The sequence below is a fragment of the Procambarus clarkii genome, chromosome 18 (genome assembly GCF_040958095.1).
Source record: "Procambarus clarkii isolate CNS0578487 chromosome 18, FALCON_Pclarkii_2.0, whole genome shotgun sequence".
Taxonomy (NCBI): Eukaryota; Metazoa; Arthropoda; class Malacostraca; order Decapoda; family Cambaridae; genus Procambarus; species Procambarus clarkii.
The window spans coordinates 43,743,828-43,768,003 of record NC_091167.1 but is presented as its reverse complement, the minus strand read 5'-3'; the positions used below and the strand labels follow the sequence as shown (position 1 = coordinate 43,768,003).

Sequence of the window (24,176 nt, the reverse complement as noted above, 5' to 3'; positions counted from 1 at the left end):
AGGGCTGTATGTTGTCTGAAAATAGATTGAGTTATTGTTCTGATAGGAGATTTTTGCTGGGTGATGATGGGGTTGAGGTAATTTGCAGTGGTTGAACCACATGCACAGATACCGTATGTAAGATAGGGATAGATTAGTGTCATAGACTCTTTTATTAGTGTAGTATAATTAGAGGAGAGCAGAGTGGGGAACATAATATCTGATTTTAGAGAGTATACCGACCGTTATTTTACTTTTTTGGCTGCATTGTATGTTGGTACTGAAGTTGAGTCTCTTATCTATATATAGGCCAAGGAACTTTCCATCATTTTTATTGCTTATGTTAACATTGTCCAGCTGAAGTTGAACTTAATTTGATGATTTACTTCCAAATAAGATGTAGTAAGTCTTTTGCATGTGTCTTTGAATCTACTCTCATAATAGTAAAGTTTCGCTCTTCTTAGTATACTAGTAAATACTGATTAGTATCTCTTAACCACTTCTTTTGTAACTAGGCTAATCCTATGTTTTTGTTCATATTAATGTTTCTTGTTGATCGCTTTGAGAATGCCACTTGTGAACCAGGGGTTGTTTAATCTTTTGGTAGTTACTTGTTTGGTGAGGAGAGGACAGTGTGTGTGTGTTGTAGAGGCTTAGAGTTTTGGAAAGGAAGATATTGGGTAATGAATCTATATTCTGTGTATTACTGAATTCAGATTCCCAGTTTATATTGTGAAGTGCATTTATGAGATTGCCTGTTGCTGCTTTGCTGTGTAACCTGAAGGTAAGTTTCTTGGTATCTGGTGGTGTTAGGTCCATGTTTGCTATGAGGAAGGTAGGAGAGTGGTCAGTTGTTCTGTCAGTGATTATACCACATGCAAGGAGAGCTGTTATGTTAGTCCATATGTGGTCCAAGGTAGTGGCAGATGTTTGATCAATTCGGGTGCGCTTGGATATTGTGGGGATTAGCATACAGGAGTTCATGTTGTTTATAGAATAGACGACTTGAGGGCTATTTTGTTGACCTAGATCAATATTGAAGTCACTTCCTAGAATGATGTGATTTGTGTTGAGCTTGTTGTTTATGATTAGATTTCTTAGGTTATCTGTGGATGCCATTGTGTTAGTATTTGGAAATCTAAAGATAGCTCCAATAGTCAGAGAGGATTTAAGGAATTTAATCGAGAATTGAGCAAAGGTATATCCACAGTAGTCGTCTCTATCACTAATGACACTATTGCAAGTGAATGTATTTTGGTAATAGATGGCTGTGCCACCTCCTTTTTTATTTGGCCTACAGTTGTGAATGGCTTTATAACCAGCTAATTTGTAGAGTTGGGTATGGTCTTTACTTAGCCTTGTTTCTGTTAAAATAATGAACGATAGTTTAGTACCTAGTCTTGTGAGTAGTGCATTTATATCATCAAAATGTTTACCAAGTGACCTGACATTTATATCATCAAAATGTTTACCAAGTGACCTGACATTTATATCATCAAAATGTTTACCAAGTGACCTGACATTTATATCATCAAAATGTTTACCAAGTGACCTGACATTTATATCATCAAAATGTTTACCAAGTGACCTGACATTTATATCATCAAAATGTTTACCAAGTGACCTGACATTTATATCATCAAAATGTTTACCAAGTGACCTGACATTTATATCATCAAAATGTTTACCAAGTGACCTGACATTTATATCATCAAAATGTTTACCAAGTGACCTGACCTTTAGGTTGAATATTGACAGGGAAATGTTATTTTGGAGTTTATTATTTTTTTTTTGCAAGGTTTGCTGTGTACTACCTGCAGTAGTGATGATCAATATGCTGATTATTGTAGATTTATAACAGCAGATTTAATTCAGGGTCAATATCAGCTTGTATGTAGATATAATGTAGTCATGATACAATAAAGTAAGCGATAACAGAACATTAAAATACTAAATCTGTTGTAAATCTAACTGTGTAAAAAAAATTTATACGTTACAGTAAAATTAAGATTTATAAAAACAGCAACATTAAAAATTAAAACAATGTAAATGGAAAAAGAGTAATATAAAATAGCAATACTGTACTTAACAAATGAAGGAATAAACACTATAAGCTGGAATAAACAAGACAAATTATTTTTAAATTCAAAACCTTTTGAAGGTTTTGAACAGCTATCTAGTTTCACACGAATTCTTTCATTATTTACACATGTAGATTAATACACCCAAAAAATGTCAACGCTCTCACCTTTCATTATGTCAGACATACTGCATGAACCCATCCACCTCTCACACACATATATCGACGCCACTCAACCCTCTCTATTTCGTCGTGAAGATCAGCTTCACTGGTTGACCCACAAGTCTCCTCCTTAATGATTACTCCTCTTGTGTATCAATACTGGGACCGTCCATCAGTAGGTCCTCAACTAGATATATGCCCCACTTGCACCACCTCGTGTATCGCTGCTTCCTCGTCTAAGGACGACCCGCGTCCACCATACATGAACCTGTGATTCTTTTACCACAAAATAACAAAACAATCTCTCATCAAAACACAAATAACATTTATTTAATACAAATTTATTATCAAAGTTCCTTACACAACAAAAAATGGGAAACGAGTTACTTTTAATGATGAGTCTCTAAATGTTCCTTCCAAGAAACAATGTCCCAATACGTTTAATTACTCACTAGCTGATGATAAGATGATAAGGAGGTTATCTGGTGTCAAGATAAGGAGGCAGAGCAGTGAGTGGGGGTTGAGAGGTCACCAAGTCTCTCCTGGTTACCCCTCTTCATTATCTTCTGGCCACTATCTCAGCCTGACTCTACACTCCCTCAGGGTACCTCACTACTACTGTTTGTTATCTCACCTCGACCCCTACACTCCCTCAGGGTACCTGATTATCACTAACTCTCTGGGACATTAACCTTCAGTGGGGGGACACAATATCAATATTTCGGAGTATGGATAAATTCTAAAATTACATTCCACAAGCAAATTCAATATCTGAAGGAGAAAGCAAAATCACAACTGAATATAATGAGAGCAATGACAGGAGCCCCATCTAGGAGTGGGACACAAAGTGTTAAGAATGTTTTACATACACGCCGTTCGTTCCCAAGTTGATTATGCAGCGCCTGCCTTACTCACTCTTTCTCCTGGCCAGTGGGTAAACGTTGAGGTTATTCAAAATGATGCAATGCGAGTCATAACACGAGCTCCCAGATGGACTAAAATACTGAACCTAAGAGTAGAAACCAAGATAACGTTGATTGAAATAAGGGTAAAAGGTGTTGCTGCGTGTTTATCTGTCAGTGTTCGCCTGTCAGTGTTCACCTGTCAGTGTTCACCTGTCAGTGTTCACCTGTCAGTGTTCACCTGTCAGTGTTCGCCTGTCAGTGTTCGCCTGTCAGTGTTCACCTGTCAGTGTTCGCCTGTCAGTGTTCACCTGTCAGTGTTCGCCTGTCAGTGTTCGCCTGTCAGTGTTCACCTGTCAGTGTTCGCCTGTCAGTGTTCGCCTGTCAGTGTTTACCTGTCAGTGTTCACCTGTCAGTGTTCGCCTGTCAGTGTTCACCTGTCAGTGTTCACCTGTCAGTGTTCACCTGTCAGTGTTCACCTGTCAGTGTTCACCTGTCAGTGTTCGCCTGTCAGTGTTCGCCTGTCAGTGTTCGCCTGTCAGTGTTCGCCTGTCAGTGTTCACCTGTCAGTGTTCGCCTGTCAGTGTTCACCTGTCAGTGTTCACCTGTCAGTGTTCACCTGTCAGTGTTCGCCTGTCAGTGTTCGCCTGTCAGTGTTCGCCTGTCAGTGTTCACCTGTCAGTGTTCACCTGTCAGTGTTCACCTGTCAGTGTTCACCTGTCAGTGTTCGCCTGTCAGTGTTCGCCTGTCAGTGTTCGCCTGTCAGTGTTCGCCTGTCAGTGTTCACCTGTCAGTGTTCGCCTGTCAGTGTTCACCTGTCAGTGTTCACCTATCATTGTTCACTTATCATTGTTCACATATCAATGCTCACCTGTCAGTGTTCACCTATCAGTGTTCACCTATCAGTGTTCACCTATCAGTGTTCACCGGTACACTGTACCACTGGTCTGAGTGGTAGTGTAACGGTACACTGTACCTCTGGTCTGAGCGGTAGTGTGACAATACACTGTACCTATGGTCTGAGTGGTAGTTTGACGGTACAGTGTACCTCTGGTCTGAGCGGTAGTGTGACGGTACACAAAGTGCATATATAGTGTGAATAATCCTAGCCATGAGCTGTAGCACAGAACAAAGGTACATAGAGACTCACTACCACTATGGATCACAATCAACATCACAACATTGCCATGACCGACAACCAACTTTAATTCTCAACTATTTTCAGAGATCGCGTGACTGAGGAAGAGATCAGAATGAATGTTGTTGCAGCTGTGTTGTTCGTGACAGACACAGCTGCATATAAAATACGCAGCTGTGCATATTTTATAAACATATAAAATCTGTTACTAATCGTGACTGTGTCGGAGGGCAGACAACCAAGGCGTTCCTGGGAGACATGATGGCCAGGGGCAAGGGCCACATCGTCACCATCGCCTCCATGGCCGGCAAGGTCCCCTGCAACCGGCTCGTCGACTACTGCTCCTCCAAGTTCGCCGCGGTGGGCTTCGATGAGACCCTTCGCTATGAACTGAGGGTGAGTTGTGCTTCACTAGTAGGGCCTCGTGTAGCTGTGGCCCCCGTGTGGCTGTGGCCCCCCGTGTGGCTGTGGCCCCCGTGTTGCTGTGGTCCCCGTGTGGCTGTGGCCCCCCGTGTGGCTGTGGTCCCCGTGTGACTGTGGTCCCCGTGTGGCTGTGGCCCCCCGTGTGGCTGTGGCCCCCGTGTTGCTGTGGTCCCCGTGTGGCTGTGGTCCCCGTGTGGCTGTGGTCCCCGTGTGACTGTGGTCCCCGTGTGGCTGTGGCCCCCGTGTGACTGTGGCCCCCCGTGTGACTGTGGTCCCCGTGTGGCTGTGGCCCCCCGTGTGGCTGTGGCCCCCCGTGTGGCTGTGGCCCCCGTGTTGCTGTGGCCCCCGTGTGGCTGTGGCCCCCCGTGTGGCTGTGGTCCCCGTGTGGCTGTGGCCCCCGTGTGGCTGTGGCCCCCCGTGTGACTGTGGTCCCCGTGTTGCTGTGGTCCCCGTGTGACTGTGGCCCCCCGTGTTGCTGTGGTCCCCGTGTGACTGTGGTCCCCGTGTGACTGTGGTCCCCGTGTGGCTGTGGTCCCCGTGTGACTGTGGTCCCCGTGTGACTGTGGTCCCCGTGTGGCTGTGGTCCCCGTGTGACTGTGGTCCCCGTGTGGCTGTGGCCCCCCGTGTGGCTGTGGTCCCCGTGTTGCTGTGGTCCCCGTGTTGCTGTGGCCCCCCGTGTTGCTGTGGTCCCCGTGTGACTGTGGTCCCCGTGTGACTGTGGTCCCCGTGTGGCTGTGGTCCCCGTGTGACTGTGGTCCCCGTGTGGCTGTGGCCCCCCGTGTTGCTGTGGCCCCCGTGTTGCTGTGGTCCCCGTGTTGCTGTGGCCCCCCGTGTTGCTGTGGTCCCCGTGTGACTGTGGTCCCCGTGTGGCTGTGGCCCCCGTGTGGCTGTGGCCCCCCGTGTGACTGTGGTCCCCGTGTGGCTGTGGCCCCCCGTGTGGCTGTGGCCCCCGTGTGGCTGTGGTCCCCGTGTGACTGTGGTCCCCGTGTGGCTGTGGCCCCCCGTGTGGCTGTGGTCCCCGTGTGGCTGTGGCCCCCCGTGTGGCTGTGGTCCCCGTGTTGCTGTGGTCCCCGTGTGGCTGTGGCCCCCCGTGTGGCTGTGGTCCCCGTGTGACTGTGGTCCCCGTGTGGCTGTGGCCCCCCGTGTGGCTGTGGCCCCCGTGTGGCTGTGGTCCCCGTGTGGCTGTGGCCCCCCGTGTGGCTGTGGCCCCCGTGTGGCTGTGGTCCCCGTGTGGCTGTGGCCCCCCGTGTGACTGTGGCCCCCCGTGTGGCTGTGGTCCCCGTGTTGCTGTGGTCCCCGTGTTGCTGTGGCCCCCCGTGTTGCTGTGGTCCCCGTGTGACTGTGGTCCCCGTGTGACTGTGGTCCCCGTGTGGCTGTGGCCCCCCGTGTGGCTGTGGCCCCCGTGTGGCTGTGGTCCCCGTGTGGCTGTGGCCCCCCGTGTGGCTGTGGCCCCCGTGTGGCTGTGGCCCCCGTGTGGCTGTGGCTACTGTGTCACACAGCCACTCAGAACCCTCCAAGCGTCTTTGTCAATAATGAATATTATAAATTTAACTGGTTGATGCATCTTATGTGTATCATGATTATTGTGGTAATTATAAGTGTGATGTACAATCAAACAATTACTTGTGGTTGATTGTGTGTTGGTCCCGGAGCGTGCAGGTTGACGGCCACACCGGCATCCACACCACCGTCGTGTGTCCAGTCTTCATCTCCACCGGCATGTTCCAGGGCTTCCAGAGCAAGTAAGTCACCCCCTCTCGTCTTGTATTCCAGATGGCAGAAATGCAGATATAAGGAACAGATTTACTAAGTATCTGCCATATTGTTCTTAATTGTGCTCACTGGAAGCGAGGTGCAGCTCTGCAGTCCCTGGGTTGTAGCTCTTGGGCCCCAGTACATGTATATGCCTCCCAGTACTCCAGTGTTCTCTCAGATTTTCTCTGAAGTTGTGAATGGTGGTTGCTTACATCACCTCAAGATGTTTTGTATTGCACTTGTTTACCACTCTCACTACATACAAGAATTTCCTTACATTTTTCTAGTTCGTCCACATTGCCTCTTTCCGTCAGTATCCTATACAGCGTGATCATGTCTTCACAGATCATCTCTCTTATCTTTATTACTTGTCACGTGTCTCGTGGCATATCATTGGACTTTCTTAATTGTGTTCTTGTAGTATAGGAGTTGTGGTGTCCTCGCTCGAGCTACAACACTGGTTGTGTACAGTGGACTGAAGGAGCCCTTCCTCACGCTCTTAAATAACATTCTAATGTTGGCAGTCTTGCATATATTGCTCAGGTAATTCTGTTTGTCTCTTTGGCGTGAAGGTTTGAATTATATTCACTCATAAATTTTTTAATTTGTGTGACTTGCCTTTCGCCTCCTTCTTTGTGTACTGTCCTTGTCCTCTTGGTCGCCTCTCGCCTCTACCAAATCCCATTAATACAATTTACTCTTTCGTGGATTAAATTGTAGTTCCCATTATTTCGTCTATTCCTGCAGTCTGCCTTGGTCCTTCTGCAGAACTTTGCAGGCATATTTGCACGCTTTATCGATTTTACATCATGTGCAGATATTGTTGTGTTGCTCATGTGCGAGCGTTCTTCCGGAAGGTCATTGCATAAATCAGAAGCGTTATTGATCCAAATACTGAGCCCTGTGGGACCCCACTTGTCACTTTCCCCTATCTGACACTTCATCCAACCTTACAGCTAATTGGTCCCGCCTTGTCACATGCTCTAATATAGTCCAGGATCTTCCTGTTTACCCCTGACTACTTTTATACGTTGTGAGTGACCTTTTTGTCAAGAACAATGTTAAAGGTTTTTCTTCACTTTTGATATTTAGGAATATGCAATCCACTTTTAGACCAGCCTGTTCCCTTGTGTCATAGTTGCTTAGTTAGGCGTTCACAGATTGTTCACTGTGTTATCTCTGATTGTCTTCTTCAGTACTTTCCATGGTAGGCAAGTCAGTGACACCTAATGTAGTTAAGGCCTCAGGTTTTTGGAAAGCCAAAAATCTTTCAGGTTTTGGGTTTCTATTTATTTATTTATTTATTTATTGAGTTCATAAATAAATATAGCTCTTTATAAACAAGAATTCCAACATTGTTGGAAAGCCACTAGCACGCATAGCGTTTCGGGCAGGTCCTTAATCCTAATTTTCTCCGGAATACGACCCGCCAAATCGTTTAACACCCAGTTACACATTCATTGCTGGGTAAAATGAGGCTACAATTAAGGATTGGCGCCCAGACAATCTTTTCCGGACAAAGTGCTTGCGCAGCGCCGGGCGAATACTTTACCACGGGGACTGTGGGGGCTTTTAATTCCTTGAAGTCACTTTATAGATCATAGTCAAAGGATTTATATATATATATATATATATATATATATATATATATATATATATATATATATATATATATGTATATATATATAAATATATATATATATAAATATAAATATATATATATATATATATATATATATATATATATATATATATATATATATATATATATATATATATATATATATATGCGAACAAGCCTGAATGGTCCCCAGGACAATATGCAACTGAAAACTCACACCCCAGAAGTGACTCGAACCCATACTCCCAGAAGCAACGCAACTGGTATGTACAAGACGCCTTAATCCACTTCACCATCACGACCGGACATAATGAGGTGATAGCCGAGGCTATTTGAACCACCCCACCGCCGGCACTCGGATAGTAATCTTGGGCATAGCATTTTACCAAATCACCTCATTCTTTGGGGCACACGTGAGGAACACAAATGCGAACAAGCCTGAATGGTCCCCAGGACAATATGCAACTGAAAACTCACACCCCAGAAGTGACTCGAACCCATACTCCCAGAAGCAACGCAACTGGTATGTACAAGATGCCTTAATCCACTTGACCATCACGACCGGACATAATGAGGTGATAGCCGAGGCTATTTGAACCACCCCACCGCCGGCACTCGGATAGTAATCTTGGGCATAGCATTTTACCAAATCACCTCATTCTTTGGGGCACACGTGAGGAACACAAATGCGAACAAGCCTGAATGGTCCCCAGGACAATATGCAACTGAAAACTCACACCCCAGAAGTGACTCGAACCCATACTCCCAGAAGCAACGCAACTGGTATGTACAAGACGCCTTAATCCACTTGACCATCACGACCGGACATAATGAGGTGATAGCCGAGGCTATTTGAACCACCCCACCGCCGGCACTCGGATAGTAATCTTGGGCATAGCATTTTACCAAATCACCTCATTCTTTGGGGCACACGTGAGGAACACAAATGCGAACAAGCCTGAATGGTCCCCAGGACAATTTTTGGTAAAAATGCTATGCCCAAGATTACTATCCGAGTGCCGGCGGTGGGGTGGTTCAAATAGCCTCGGCTATCACCTCATTATGTCCGGTCGTGATGGTCAAGTGGATTAAGGCGTCTTGTACATACCAGTTGCGTTGCTTCTGGGAGTATGGGTTCGAGTCACTTCTGGGGTGTGAGTTTTCAGTTGCATATTGTCCTGGGGACCATTCAGGCTTGTTCGCATTTGTGTTCCTCACGTGTGCCCCAAAGAATGAGGTGATTTGGTAAAATGCTATGCCCAAGATTACTATCCGAGTGCCGGCGGTGGGGTGGTTCAAATAGCCTCGGCTATCACCTCATTATGTCCGGTCGTGATGGTCAAGTGGATTAAGGCGTCTTGTACATACCAGTTGCGTTGCTTCTGGGAGTGTGGGTTCGAGTCACTTCTGGGGTGTGAGTTTTCAGTTGCATATTGTCCTGGGGACCATTCAGGCTTGTTCGCATTTGTGTTCCTCACGTGTGCCCCAAAGAATGAGGTGATTTGGTAAAATGCTATGCCCAAGATTACTATCCGAGTGCCGGCGGTGGGGTGGTTCAAATAGCCTCGGCTATCACCTCATTATGTCCGGTCGTGATGGTCAAGTGGATTAAGGCGTCTTGTACATACCAGTTGCGTTGCTTCTGGGAGTATGGGTTCGAGTCACTTCTGGGGTGTGAGTTTTCAGTTGCATATTGTCCTGGGGACCATTCAGGCTTGTTCGCATTTGTGTTCCTCACGTGTGCCCCAAAGAATGAGGTGATTTGGTAAAATGCTGTGCCCAAGATTACTATCCGAGTGCCGGCGGTGGGGTGGTTCAAATAGCCTCGGCTATCACCTCATTATGTCCGGTCGTGATGGTCAAGTGGATTAAGGCGTCTTGTACATACCAGTTGCGTTGCTTCTGGGAGTATGGGTTCGAGTCACTTCTGGGGTGTGAGTTTTCAGTTGCATATTGTCCTGGGGACCATTCAGGCTTGTTCGCATTTGTGTTCCTCACGTGTGCCCCAAAGAATGAGGTGATTTGGTAAAATGCTATGCCCAAGATTACTATCTGAGTGCCGGCGGTGGGGTGGTTCAAATAGCCTCGGCTATCACCTCATTATGTCCGGTCGTGATGGTCAAGTGGATTAAGGCGTCTTGTACATACCAGTTGCGTTGCTTCTGGGAGTATGGGTTCGAGTCACTTCTGGGGTGTGAGTTTTCAGTTGCATATTGTCCTGGGGACCATTCAGGCTTGTTCGCATTTGTGTTCCTCACGTGTGCCCCAAAGAATGAGGTGATTTGGTAAAATGCTATGCCCAAGATTACTATCCGAGTGCCGGCGGTGGGGTGGTTCAAATAGCCTCGGCTATCACCTCATTATGTCCGGTCGTGATGGTCAAGTGGATTAAGACGTCTTGTACATACCAGTTGCGTTGCTTCTGGGAGTATGGGTTCGAGTCACTTCTGGGGTGTGAGTTTTCAGTTGCATATTGTCCTGGGGACCATTCAGGCTTGTTCGCATTTGTGTTCCTCACGTGTGCCCCAAAGAATGAGGTGATTTGGTAAAATGCTATGCCCAAGATTACTATCCGAGTGCCGGCGGTGGGGTGGTTCAAATAGCCTCGGCTATCACCTCATTATGTCCGGTCGTGATTTTCAAGTGGATTAAGGCGTCTTGTACATACCAGTTGCGTTGCTTCTGGGAGTATGGGTTCGAGTCACTTCTGGGGTGTGAGTTTTCAGTTGCATATTGTCCTGGGGACCATTCAGGCTTGTTCGCATTTGTGTTCCTCACGTGTGCCCCAAAGAATGAGGTGATTTGGTAAAATGCTATGCCCAAGATTACTATCCGAGTGCCGGCGGTGGGGTGGTTCAAATAGCCTCGGCTATCACCTCATTATGTCCGGTTGTGATGGTCAAGTGGATTAAGGCGTCTTGTACATACCAGTTGCGTTGCTTCTGGGAGTATGGGTTCGAGTCACTTCTGGGGTGTGAGTTTTCAGTTATATATATATATAAATATATATATATATATATATAATATATATATATATATATATATATATATATATATATATATATATATATAATATATAAAATCAAGACATTTTTTCTTGATAGATGCAACAGAACCCCGGGGGGGGGGGTAGAAATAGCCCAAGCTACTCTATCCCTTTGAGATGTATTTCTTTCTTGTCTCAATAAACATACTTGATTTTGAACTTGAACTTGTAACAGAGCCCATGAGCATCACACCAGAAACAAATATCTCTTTTATATCCCCGGAGTCGGACCAAGTCTGTGCAAACACTCCATGCAATTAAAAGGAACCAGTCTTTGGAACTCACTCCCTGATGAATTAAAAAATTGTCCAACCTTTGCCCTGTTGAAAAGTAAAAGCAAAAAGTAGCTAATTTCATCGTGATAGTTTCGTACCTTGTGCTTCAAACTCACACTGTATCTTGTAGTGCCCACTTCCCCAATATTAGTACTTAAGACACACATCATTACCAGTGTAATCACCTCTGTTACTTTATGTTGTAGTTATCTGTTGATATAAAGCCTTGTTACAATGTTCCCTTTCATCTTACCTGATGTGTTAGAGTAAGGACCTGCCCGTAACGCTATGTGTGTTAGTGACTTTACATGAATGTTAAAACACCAATCTTATGTAATCTCACCGACCCATTGTGCCTTCAGGTGAATATATTATTATTATTATCAATCTAATAACATTTCAAAACATCGAAATTTCTTTGGTTATTCACTGTCACTGAATAGACGCGTCCGATCCTAACTGACCAACTGTGTGTGGGTGTACTCGCCTAGTTTTACTCACCTAGTTGTGCTTGAGGGGTTGAGCTCTGGCTCTTTGGTCCCGCCTCTCAACTGTCAATCAACTGGTGTACAGATTCCTGAGCGTATTGGGCGCTATCATGTCAATATTTAAAACTGTGTATGGAGTCAGCCTCCACCACATCACTGCCTAATGCATTCCATTTGTTAACTATGACAATGAATATATTCTTTCTGATGATTATAATGTCTATGTGGCTCATTTAGGTACTCAATTTCTACTCAATTTTCTGTGTCCTCTTGTGCGAGTACCACCTGCATTAAATAATTTGACTTTAGCTACCCTGTCAATTCCTCTGAGAATTTTACGTGTGGTAATGATGTCTTCCCGAACGTTTCTGTATCCAGCGACGTGATGTTCAATTCGCTCAGCCTTTCCTCGTAACTCATATCTATTAATTCTGGAACTGGTCTGGTGGCATACCTTAGAACCTTCTCCAGCTTAGTTTTATATTTGACAAGGTATGGACTCCAGGCTGGATCCGCATACTTCAGGGTCTTACCTTACGTATGTGGTATACAAAGTTCTGAATTTGTGCATGATTCCTAATCATAATTTACATAATTTGCATGCACATAATTTGTACACAAATTTCTAAAGGCAGTCCTGATGTTAGCCAGCCTTGCATACACCGCTGATGATTTTCTTTTGATATGAGCTCCAGGAGACAGGTTCGTCGTGGTATCATCTCCTAGATCTTTCTTCGTTTTATGGAGGACTTTATCTCCCATTCGGTACCTTGTGACTGGTCTCTTGCTACCTCTCCCTAGCTTCATTACCTAACATTTACTCGGGTTGAACTTTAGTAGCCATTTGTTGGACCATTCCTTCAGTTTGTCTAGGTCATCTTGTAGCCGCATACTATCTTCCTCGGTTTTAATCCTCATAATTTTCGCATCATCAGCAAACATTGAGAGGAACGAGTGAATTTCCTCTGTGAGATCGTTTACATATAAGAAAGAGGAAAAGTCCAAGGACTGAACTCCAATACTGTGGGATTGTGGGACTCCAATAGCAACGTCTTGCCCCTCTGAGACCTCACCACGAGGCTTGCTGTCTTCTGTTGCTTACTCTTATACAGTGAAGTACCTTCCCTTTCACTCCCGCCTGCATCTCCAGCTTGTGCACGAGTCTCCTATGGGTTACTATGTCAATGTTTTTCAGGCAATCCAAATATATGCAGTCTGTCCATCCATCTCTTTCTTGTCTAATTTTTGTCTCCCAGTCATCAAATTCCATTACTCCCGTGTGGCAAGATTTGCCATCCCTAAACCCATGCTGGTGATGTGTTACAAAGTTCGTCCAGATGTTCTATTAGTTTTTTTTCTTTTGCATAATCTTCTCCATCACTTTGCATGGTATTCAGTTAGGGAGACTGGCCTGTAGTTCAGTGCCTCCTGTCTTTTGCCCTTCTTGTATATTGGAACTACATTAGCAGTCTTCCAAATTTTTGGCGATTCACCTGTTACCAGTAATTTGTTATACACTATTGAGAGTAGTAAGCACAGTACTTCTGCTCCTTCTTTTAGTATCCATGGTGAGATTACGTTTGGGCCTATAGCCTTTGTCACATCCAACTCAAGCAAATGCTTCCTTACCTCCCTACTGGTAATCTCAAACTCCTCCAGTGGTGCCTGGTTAGTTATTCCCTCTCTTAATTCTGGTACTTCACCTTGCTCTAATGTGAAGACCTCCTAGAATTTCCTATTGAGTCCCTCGTACATTTCCTTGATGTTTGTAGTGAACCTGCCTGCCCCTATCCTCAGTTTCATTGCCTGTTCCTTCACTGTTGTTTTCCTCCTGTTGTGTCTGTGCAGCAATTTGGTTTGAGTCTGGTTTATTTCCTATGTCCTTTTCATACTTCCTTTCTGCCTCTCATCTCCTCCTGAGGTACTCATTCCTGGCACTCTGGTATCTCTCTCTGCTCTCAAGTGTTCAGTTATTTCTGTAGGTTCTCCATGGTCTTGTTCTTAGTTGCTTTGCCAGTTTACATCCCTGATTAAACAATGGGGTCTTGTTTGCATTCCGGTTTTTTTTTTCTTTTTTATTTATTTATTTATTTATTTATGCATATACAAGAATGTACATAAGGAATGTGAGGATACAAATATGGTAATTACAGTCTTGTAAAGCCACTAGCACGCGCAGCGTTTCGGGCAGGTCCTTAATCTAAGAAAATTTTAAGGAGGTAAATACTTGCAAAATTATAGACAAAAAATGATAACAGATTACATGAAATGAAAAAAAGATGAGAGAAAATTGTAGGGGTTTTGGTTTTGGTTTTGGACTGGGACAAATTTGCCTGCTGCCTCCTTACACTTGTGAGTGATGTAGTCCATCATGTCTTGTGCAGCCTATCTTCTGACCTTTGTTACCCATTGTATTTATTTCAGTTAAGAATGTTCTTATCTGCTTTTAATTTACCTTTCGGAGTGCCAGCCTTTTGTTTCCTGGTCTTGAGTAAGCCTTGAGTAAGTTACTCTTACTTCTACCCGATACTCAAACAACAGTGCACTGTGTGCGTGTGTGGGGGTGGGGGGGTTGTAGAGGACCCCCCCCCCCCCCCACACACTGGCCTTGGGGAAGGGGACCTGGCAGTTGTGGTCCTGTAGGCCCCCCCCCCCCTCAGAGGACCACCACAAACATAGGTACCTAATGCTACGGGAGACACAAGGCCTCGGTGTTCCGTGTAATGGTGAGTATTAAACAAGTTACCAACCACCACAGCGGAGAGAAACAAAGAGGTGGACTATATAATGAAGAATGGAATTTGGTAATAATTGTAATTGTTGCAAATTAATATTTACAGAACACAACTAAAGCGTTAATGATATCATGTAGCCAAGCCCGCCCCCGGCATGGCAGCTCTTAGAGTAACCCTCTGGTGGAGAGTACTGGTGTGGGGCTCACACCTTCACTACTCCTTTACTTTGTCTACTACTAATGTTATATAGTCCGGAAATAAGTCCGGAAAGTTGAAAGGCCAAATTTATATATTCCTAGGCCTAGTACAGCATAATATATGTACATATATGTACTATGCAGCAATATGTAGTGCATATATGAACTACAAAAGGCCTGTATTAGCGTGTATGATGCCTAGCACTGCAAGGGGAGGTTAGAATAGGCCTTATATATATATTGTGGTAAAAAACTTGGCGGTTTGCCCATATTCAGTGATGCCAGAGTCAACGTCCTGGTGGTGACAGTACTGAACATACTGCTACCTCCCACCACATGCTTGCTGCAAGCACTCACAGTCGAGCAGAATGGACTAAAATGTTTACACTTAACATTAATCAAGTTGATATTATTCAGAAGCGAAGCAACAGCATAACAAATTATTTATCTTGTTCAGTATTTGATCATTGATTCATTGTTGATGAAGTGTGTATAGTGTGTGGTGGGTGGTGAAGAGTGTGTGTGGTGGGTGGTGAAGAGTGTGTGTGTAGTGTGTGGTGGATGGTGAAGAGTGTGGGTGGTGGTGAAGAGTGTGGGTGCTGGTGAAGAGTGTGGTGGGTGGTGAAGAGTGTGGTGGGTGGTGGTGAAGAGTGTGGGTGGTGGTGAAGAGTGTGGGTGGTGGTGAAGAGTGTGGTGGGTGGTGGTGAAGAGTGTGGGTGGTGGTGAAGAGTGTGAGTGGTGGTGAAGAGTGTGGTGGGTGGTGGTGAAGAGTGTGGGTGGTGGTGAAGAGTGTGGGTGGTGGTGAAGAGTGTGGTGGGTGGTGGTGAAGAGTGTGGGTGGTGGTGAAGAGTGTGGGTGGTGGTGAAGAGTGTGGTGGGTGGTGGTGAAGAGTGTGGGTGGTGGTGAAGAGTGTGGGTGGTGGTGAAGAGTGTGGGTGGTGGTGAAGAGTGTGGTGGGTGGTGGTGAAGAGTGTGGGTGGTGAAGAGTGTGGGTGGTGGTGAAGAGTGTGGTGGGTGGTGGTGAAGAGTGTGGGTGGTGAAGAGTGTGGGTGCTGGTGAAGAGTGTGGTGGGTGGTGAAGAGTGTGGTGGGTGGTGGTGAAGAGTGTGGGTGGTGAAGAGTGTGGGTGCTGGTGAAGAGTGTGGGTGGTGGTGAAGAGTGTGGTGGGTGGTGGTGAAGAGTGTGGGTGGTGAAGAGTGTGGGTGCTGGTGAAGAGTGTGGGTGGTGGTGAAGAGTGTGGTGGGTGGTGGTGAAGAGTGTGGGTGGTGAAGAGTGTGGGTGCTGGTGAAGAGTGTGGTGGGTGGTGAAGAGTGTGGTGGGTGGTGGTGAAGAGTGTGGGTGGTGGTAAAGAGCGTGGGTGGTGGTGAAGAGTGTGGTGGGTGGTGGTGAAGAGTGTGGGTGGTGGTGAAGAGTGTGGTGGGTGGTGGTGAAGAATGTGGGTGGTGAAGAGTGTGAGTGGTGGTGAAGAGTATGGGTGGTGGTAAAGAGTGTGGGTGGTGGTAAAGAGTGTGGGTGGTGGTGAAGAGTGTGGGTGGTGGTGAAGAGTGTGAGTGGTGGTGAAGAGTGTGGGTGGTGGTAAAGAGTGTGGGTGGTGGTGAAGAGTGTGGGTGGTGGTGAAGAGTGTGGGTGGTGGTAAAGAGTGTGGGTGGTGGTGAAGAGTGTGAGTGGTGGTGAAGAGTGTGGGTGGTGGTAAAGAGTGTGGGTGGTGGTGAAGAGTGTGGGTGGTGGTGAAGAGTGTGGGTGGTGGTGAAGAGTGTGGGTGGTGGTGAAGAGTGTGGGTGGTGGTGAAGAGTGTGAGTGGTGGTGAAGAGTGTGGGTGGTGGTAAAGAGTGTGAGTGGTGGTGAAGAGTGTGAGTGGTGGTGAAGAGTGTGGTGGGTGGTGGTGAAGAGTGTGGGTGGTGAAGAGTGTGAGTGGTGGTGAAGAGTGTGGGTGGTGGTGAAGAGTGTGGGTGGTGGTGAAGAGTGTGGGTGGTGAAGAGTGTGAGTGGTGGTGAAGAGTGTGGGTGGTGGTGAAGAGTGTGGGTGGTGGTGAAGAGTGTGGGTGGTGGTGAAGAGTGTGGTGGGTGGTGGTGAAGAGTGTGGGTGGTGAAGAGTGTGGGTGCTGGTGAAGAGTGTGGTGGGTGGTGAAGAGTGTGGTGGGTGGTGGTGAAGAGTGTGGGTGGTGAAGAGTGTGAGTGGTGGTGAAGAGTGTGGTGGGTGGTGGTGAAGAGTGTGGGTGGTGAAGAGTGTGAGTGGTGGTGAAGAGTGTGGGTGGTGGTAAAGAGTGTGGGTGGTGGTAAAGAGTGTGGGTGGTGGTGAAGAGTGTGAGTGGTGGTGAAGAGTGTGGGTGGTGGTGAAGAGTGTGGTGGGTGGTGGTGAAGAGTGTGGGTGGTGGTGAAGAGTGTGGGTGGTGGTGAAGAGTGTGGGTGGTGGTGAAGAGTGTGGGTGGTGGTGAAGAGTGTGAGTGGTGGTGAAGAGTGTGGGTGGTGGTAAAGAGTGTGGGTGGTGGTGAAGAGTGTGAGTGGTGGTGAAGAGTGTGGGTGGTGGTGAAGAGTGTGGTGGGTGGTGGTAAAGAGTGTGGGTGGTGGTGAAGAGTGTGGGTGGTGGTGAAGAGTGTGGGTGGGTGGTGAAGAGTGTGGGTGGTGGTGAAGAGTGTGGGTGGTGGTGAAGAGTGTGGGTGGTGAAGAGTGTGAGTGGTGGTGAAGAGTGTGGGTGGTGGTGAAGAGTGTGGGTGGTGGTGAAGAGTGTGAGTGGTGGTGAAGAGTGTGGGTGGTGGTGAAGAGTGTGAGTGGTGGTGAAGAGTGTGGGTGGTGGTGAAGAGTGTGGGTGGTGGTGAAGAGTGTGAGTGGTGGTGAAGAGTGTGGGTGGGTGGTGAAGAGTGTGAGTGGTGGTGAAGAGTGTGGGTGGTGGTGAAGAGTGTGGGTGGTGGTGAAGAGTGTGAATGGTGGTGAAGAGTGTGGGTGGTGGTGAAGAGTGTGAGTGGTGGTGAAGAGTGTGGGTGGTGGTGAAGAGTGTGGGTGCTGGTGAAGAGAGTGGGTGGTGAAGAGTGTGGGTGCTGGTGAAGAGTGTGGGTGGTGGTGAAGAGTGTGGTGGGTGGTGGTGAAGAGTGTGGGTGGTGAAGAGTGTGGGTGCTGGTGAAGAGTGTGGTGGGTGGTGAAGAGTGTGGTGGGTGGTGGTGAAGAGTGTGGGTGGTGGTAAAGAGCGTGGGTGGTGGTGAAGAGTGTGGTGGGTGGTGGTGAAGAGTGTGGGTGGTGGTGAAGAGTGTGGTGGGTGGTGGTGAAGAATGTGGGTGGTGAAGAGTGTGAGTGGTGGTGAAGAGTATGGGTGGTGGTAAAGAGTGTGGGTGGTGGTAAAGAGTGTGGGTGGTGGTGAAGAGTGTGGGTGGTGGTGAAGAGTGTGAGTGGTGGTGAAGAGTGTGGGTGGTGGTAAAGAGTGTGGGTGGTGGTGAAGAGTGTGGGTGGTGGTGAAGAGTGTGGGTGGTGGTAAAGAGTGTGGGTGGTGGTGAAGAGTGTGAGTGGTGGTGAAGAGTGTGGGTGGTGGTAAAGAGTGTGGGTGGTGGTGAAGAGTGTGGGTGGTGGTGAAGAGTGTGGGTGGTGGTGAAGAGTGTGGGTGGTGGTGAAGAGTGTGGGTGGTGGTGAAGAGTGTGAGTGGTGGTGAAGAGTGTGGGTGGTGGTAAAGAGTGTGAGTGGTGGTGAAGAGTGTGAGTGGTGGTGAAGAGTGTGGTGGGTGGTGGTGAAGAGTGTGGGTGGTGAAGAGTGTGAGTGGTGGTGAAGAGTGTGGGTGGTGGTGAAGAGTGTGGGTGGTGGTGAAGAGTGTGGGTGGTGAAGAGTGTGAGTGGTGGTGAAGAGTGTGGGTGGTGGTGAAGAGTGTGGGTGGTGGTGAAGAGTGTGGGTGGTGGTGAAGAGTGTGGTGGGTGGTGGTGAAGAGTGTGGGTGGTGAAGAGTGTGGGTGCTGGTGAAGAGTGTGGTGGGTGGTGAAGAGTGTGGTGGGTGGTGGTGAAGAGTGTGGGTGGTGAAGAGTGTGAGTGGTGGTGAAGAGTGTGGTGGGTGGTGGTGAAGAGTGTGGGTGGTGAAGAGTGTGAGTGGTGGTGAAGAGTGTGGGTGGTGGTAAAGAGTGTGGGTGGTGGTAAAGAGTGTGGGTGGTGGTGAAGAGTGTGAGTGGTGGTGAAGAGTGTGGGTGGTGGTGAAGAGTGTGGTGGGTGGTGGTGAAGAGTGTGGGTGGTGGTGAAGAGTGTGGGTGGTGGTGAAGAGTGTGGGTGGTGGTGAAGAGTGTGGGTGGTGGTGAAGAGTGTGAGTGGTGGTGAAGAGTGTGGGTGGTGGTAAAGAGTGTGGGTGGTGGTGAAGAGTGTGAGTGGTGGTGAAGAGTGTGGGTGGTGGTGAAGAGTGTGGTGGGTGGTGGTAAAGAGTGTGGGTGGTGGTGAAGAGTGTGGGTGGTGGTGAAGAGTGTGGGTGGGTGGTGAAGAGTGTGGGTGGTGGTGAAGAGTGTGGGTGGTGGTGAAGAGTGTGGGTGGTGAAGAGTGTGAGTGGTGGTGAAGAGTGTGGGTGGTGGTGAAGAGTGTGGGTGGTGGTGAAGAGTGTGAGTGGTGGTGAAGAGTGTGGGTGGTGGTGAAGAGTGTGAGGGGTGGTGAAGAGTGTGGGTGGTGGTGAAGAGTGTGGGTGGTGGTGAAGAGTGTGAGTGGTGGTGAAGAGTGTGGGTGGGTGGTGAAGAGTGTGAGTGGTGGTGAAGAGTGTGGGTGGTGGTGAAGAGTGTGGGTGGTGGTGAAGAGTGTGAATGGTGGTGAAGAGTGTGGGTGGTGGTGAAGAGTGTGAGTGGTGGTGAAGAGTGTGGGTGGTGGTGAAGAGTGTGGGTGGTGGTGAAGAGTGTGGGTGGTGGTGAAGAGTGTGGGTGGTGGTGAAGAGTGTGGGTGGTGAAGAGTGTGGGTGGTGGTGAAGAGTGTGGGTGGTGGTGAAGAGTGTGGGTGGTGGTAAAGAGTGTGGGTGGTGGTGAAGAGTGTGAGTGGTGGTGAAGAGTGTGGGTGGTGGTAAAGAGTGTGGGTGGTGGTGAAGAGTGTGGGTGGTGGTGAAGAGTGTGGGTGGTGGTGAAGAGTGTGGGTGGTGGTGAAGAGTGTGGGTGGTGGTAAAGAGTGTGGGTGGTGGTGAAGAGTGTGAGTGGTGGTGAAGAGTGTGGGTGGTGGTGAAGAGTGTGGGTGGTGGTGAAGAGTGTGGGTGGTGGTGAAGAGTGTGGGTGGTGGTGAAGAGTGTGGGTGGTGGTGAAGAGTGTGGGTGGTGGTGAAGAGTGTGGGTGGTGGTGAAGAGTGTGGGTGGTGGTGAAGAGTGTGGGTGGTGGTGAAGAGTGTGGGTGGTGGTAAAGAGTGTGGGTGGTGGTGAAGAGTGTGGGTGGTGGTGAAGAGTGTGGGTGGTGGTGAAGAGTGTGGGTGGTGGTGAAGAGTGTGGGTGGTGGTGAAGAGTGTGGGTGGTGGTGAAGAGTGTGGGTGGTGGTAAAGAGTGTGGGTGGTGGTGAAGAGTGTGGGTGGTGGTGAAGAGTGTGGGTGGTGGTGAAGAGTGTGGGTGGTGGTAAAGAGTGTGGGTGGTGGTAAAGAGTGTGGGTGGTGGTGAAGAGTGTGAGTGGTGGTGAAGAGTGTGGGTGGTGGTGAAGAGTGTGAGTGGTGGTGAAGAGTGTGGGTGGTGGTGAAGAGTGTGGGTGGTGGTGAAGAGTGTGGGTGGTGGTGAAGAGTGTGGGTGGTGGTGAAGAGTGTGGGTGGTGAAGAGTGTGAGTGGTGGTGAAGAGTGTGAGTGGTGGTGAAGAGTGTGGGTGGTGGTGAAGAGTGTGGGTGGTGGTGAAGAGTGTGGGTGGTGGTGAAGAGTGTGGGTGGTGGTGAAGAGTGTGGGTGGTGGTAAAGAGTGTGGGTGGTGGTAAAGAGTGTGGGTGGTGGTGAAGAGTGTGGGTGGTGGTGAAGAGTGTGGGTGGTGGTGAAGAGTGTGGGTGGTGGTGAAGAGTGTGGGTGGTGGTGAAGAGTGTGGGTGGTGGTAAAGAGTGTGGGTGGTGGTAAAGAGTGTGGGTGGTGGTAAAGAGTGTGGGTGGTGGTAAAGAGTGTGGGTGGTGGTAAAGAGTGTGGGTGGTGGCAAAGAGTGTGGGTGGTGGTGAAGAGTGTGGGTGGTGGTGAAGAGTGTGGGTGGTGGTGAAGAGTGTGGGTGGTGGTGAAGAGTGTGGGTGGTGGTGAAGAGTGTGTGTGGTGGTGAAGAGTGTGGGTGGTGGTGAAGAGTGTGTGTGGTGGGTGGTGAGGAGTGTGTGTGGTGGGTGGTGGGTGGTGAAGAGTGTGGGTGGTGGTAAAGAGTGTGGGTGGTGGTAAAGAGTGTGGGTGGTGGTAAAGAGTGTGGGTGGTGGTGAAGAGTGTGGGTGGTGGTGAAGAGTGTGGTTGTACCTGCAGGTACCTGCCCGTCCTGGAGCCGGAGTGGGTGGCGGAGGAGGCCGTGGACGCCATCTTGCTCAATACTCGCGTCCTCCACCTGCCCTCCACCATGAAGATCAACCTCTTCCTTAACCTGTGAGTATCCTCTCCCCCTCTCCCTCTCTCCCTCTCCCTCTCTCCCTCTCCCTCTCTCCCTCTCTCTCCCTCTCTCCCTCTCGCCCTCTCCCTTGTCTCCTCTCAACCCTTCCTACTTCTGCCAGTTACTTTAAACTGTTAACTACTGAAAATTATAAGATCTGTGTGTGTGTGTGTTAGTGTATTCATGTGAGAACACGTCAGTTGTTCTCCAACACCTGTAGTAACACAAACCACTGTGTGAGAACACGGCAGCTGCAGAGAATATATGAGATATTATGTCTAACACAGGTGTTGGTCTTCAACAGCTGGTGTAGTCACAACAGCTGGTGTAGTCACAACAGCTGGTGTAGTAACAACAGCTGGTGTAGTCACAACAGCTGGTGTTGTCACAACAGCTGGTGTAGTCACAACAGCTGGTGTAGTAACAACAGCTGGTGTAGTCACAACAGCTGGTGTAGTCACAACAGCTGGTGTAGTAACAACAGCTGGTATAGTCACAACAGCTGGTGTTATCACAACAGCTGGTGTTGTCACAACAGCTGGTGTAGTCACAACAGCTGGTGTAGTAACAACAGCTGGTGTAGTCACAACAGCTGGTGTAGTCACAACAGCTGGTGTGACTTACACCAGCTGTTGTGGTGATTAACTCCTCTCGCTGATTAGTTGTACGCATTTACCTGAATTTACCTGACATCCACTATCCCTTTTAGCCAGGACGGGGACCGGAAGCCGGCGGCTTGTTAAAGGTCATCCCATTGTTCCTAAGGGTTTTTGTGTAGCTGAACTCTGAACCCTGGTACTGTCTTAGGCTTGGTGCCTGGCGGGAAGGTGGTGGGTTAGTTACCCCTACAGCCTGTCCTGTGTGGCGGTGCATCATGGGAGACCAGATGGTCCAGCCACAACAGTTAGTGTACAGTACCATAGGTGAAAAGTGTAGATGAACTAACGCACCTCCCTCCGTCCACAGACTACTGCCGCAGAAGGTCATGTTCTACCTCAGTGACTGCCTCGACGTCAACCACATGATGGACAATTTCGTCGGGAGGAAGAAGGTCCAGTAGTGTGTTCAAGGTACGCGCCGACACCCGCGGCCCCCACACCTGGGGAGGAGGGGAGCACGTGCCCGGGAGGGGGGTGGTAACACGTGACCTTAGTGGGGGGGAGGGGGGAGCACAGTATTGTACTTTTGGGCCAATATAATGTTTATGTCAGTTAAAAGATGAGGTCTACCTTACATTACGTTAGATAGCATTGTGTTGAGCCGTGTGAGCACCACAATGTTCACAGTTACTGAAGGGAGAGGTATTATGGAGGTCGTTGTTATTGTCCAACACAGTTTGTGTACGACGTCTGTGCATCAACCATATTGTTATTGCTGAGAACTGTGTTACACCCCATGTTAATAGCTCAATTGTTAATACACAAGTGTCCTTATTATACTCTGTAATGTAACAAGCACTTGATATTTTGTAATTGTATAAATTAAATTTAAATTAGTTTATGCTGGCCGATAAAAAAAACTATTATTAATATTTGTTAAATATTCAGATACACATAAAGAACAGCAATTTAATAGTGAAAGCTGGTTAAAATGTATCATAGCTGAGGAGCGATCCGGTAATATATTACATTCTTCTTACTCATTTAGCTGTCTGTGGAGTCATGTTTAGCTGTCATCTTCATGCTATGTGAAGCAATAAATGGTAATTATAAAGACTGAGGAGTCACAAGTTTGAATGCAGTTGAATTGGCCTCATTTAACAAGGAGAGATCATTGGTATATAAGACTAGTACAGTGATACGTCTCAAGTGACATCAAGTGATTACATCAGTAATATCGCAGTAATTAAAATTATTATACTTAAATATTTTGGTTTATTAATGTGTTGCGTTATTTGCAGGTAGTGGAGAGTTGCTTAATAAGACCAGCGGAGACCTCTCCACCAGTGGCTGTGTGGGCCGCACCCTCCACTTCCTCTGTGTGCTAGGTTTTATAAATATTATGAACAAAATCTACACACACACACACACACACACACACACACACACACACACACACACACACACACACACACACACACACACACACACACACACAGCTGGAACTGGAGACAGGAGACCAAAGAGACAGACCATAATGAAGGGGAAACTACCTTTCTGTATAGACTAGAGAATAAGACCTGGGCGTGGACATAACACCAAACCTAACTGCGATGGCTCATATAAATAGGATAAAGTCAGCAGCATACTCTACATTAGCAAAAAGTATAACATTTTCCGTGAATAAGGAGGCATTTAGATCGCTGAACACTACCTACATGAGACCAGTTTTAGGATATGCAGCCCCATCATGAAACCCAATCTCAAAAACACATAAGGAAACTCGAAAAGGTTCAGAAGTTTACGACAAGGTTCATCTCAGAATTACGCGTGATGGGATATGAAGAGAGGACGAAGGCACTAAGAGGAAAGAAAGGGGGAGACATGATAGAGACATATTAAATATTTACGGAGATTGACAGAGGAAAAGATAAATGTTTACAATGAATACCAATATAACAGAAGGGTATTGGAAGGAAGCTTAAGACTCAGATGAGTCATAGAGATGTTAGAAGCTTTTATTTTAGCTTAATAGTGGGCAAATTAAGAATGAACTAAAGGAGCCAATTGAAGAAATTCAATTTTAAAGATTATGAGCTTCATTATTTGAAACGTAGATATGATGGGGGAACAGGTTGGGACTCAGTGCATTAGACAACCGGTGGATAGAGAAGAGTGGGGTCCAAGAGCCAATGCTCGATCCTGCAGGCACCAATAGGTGAGTACACACACATATATATATATGCAGAACCAAAATCGCAATGTACAATGA

The 24,176-nt window shown here is 47.5% G+C and overlaps 1 protein-coding gene and 1 long non-coding RNA gene across 2 annotated transcripts in view; one reads left to right on the top strand and one right to left on the bottom strand.

The window, feature by feature from the left end:
* LOC123754464 (epidermal retinol dehydrogenase 2) overlaps positions 1-23,370 on the top strand; it is a 38,236-nt gene extending 14,866 nt beyond the window's left edge. Inside the window, exons 5-9 of the mRNA XM_045736901.2 lie at positions 4,496-4,657; positions 6,344-6,426; positions 21,185-21,301; positions 22,272-22,375; positions 23,206-23,370. Of these exons, the coding sequence (XP_045592857.1) occupies positions 4,496-4,657; positions 6,344-6,426; positions 21,185-21,301; positions 22,272-22,365 (456 nt within the window). The 3' untranslated portion in view covers positions 22,366-22,375; positions 23,206-23,370. The remainder of the gene's footprint in view (positions 1-4,495; positions 4,658-6,343; positions 6,427-21,184; positions 21,302-22,271; positions 22,376-23,205) is intronic.
* LOC138365881 (uncharacterized) lies at positions 23,251-23,503 on the bottom strand. Its single transcript, XR_011229066.1, has 2 exons — positions 23,362-23,503; positions 23,251-23,317 (listed from the first exon to the last, which is right to left on the bottom strand). It is a non-coding gene; the product is annotated as an uncharacterized lncRNA (long non-coding RNA).
* Positions 23,504-24,176: the final 673 nt, after the last annotated feature.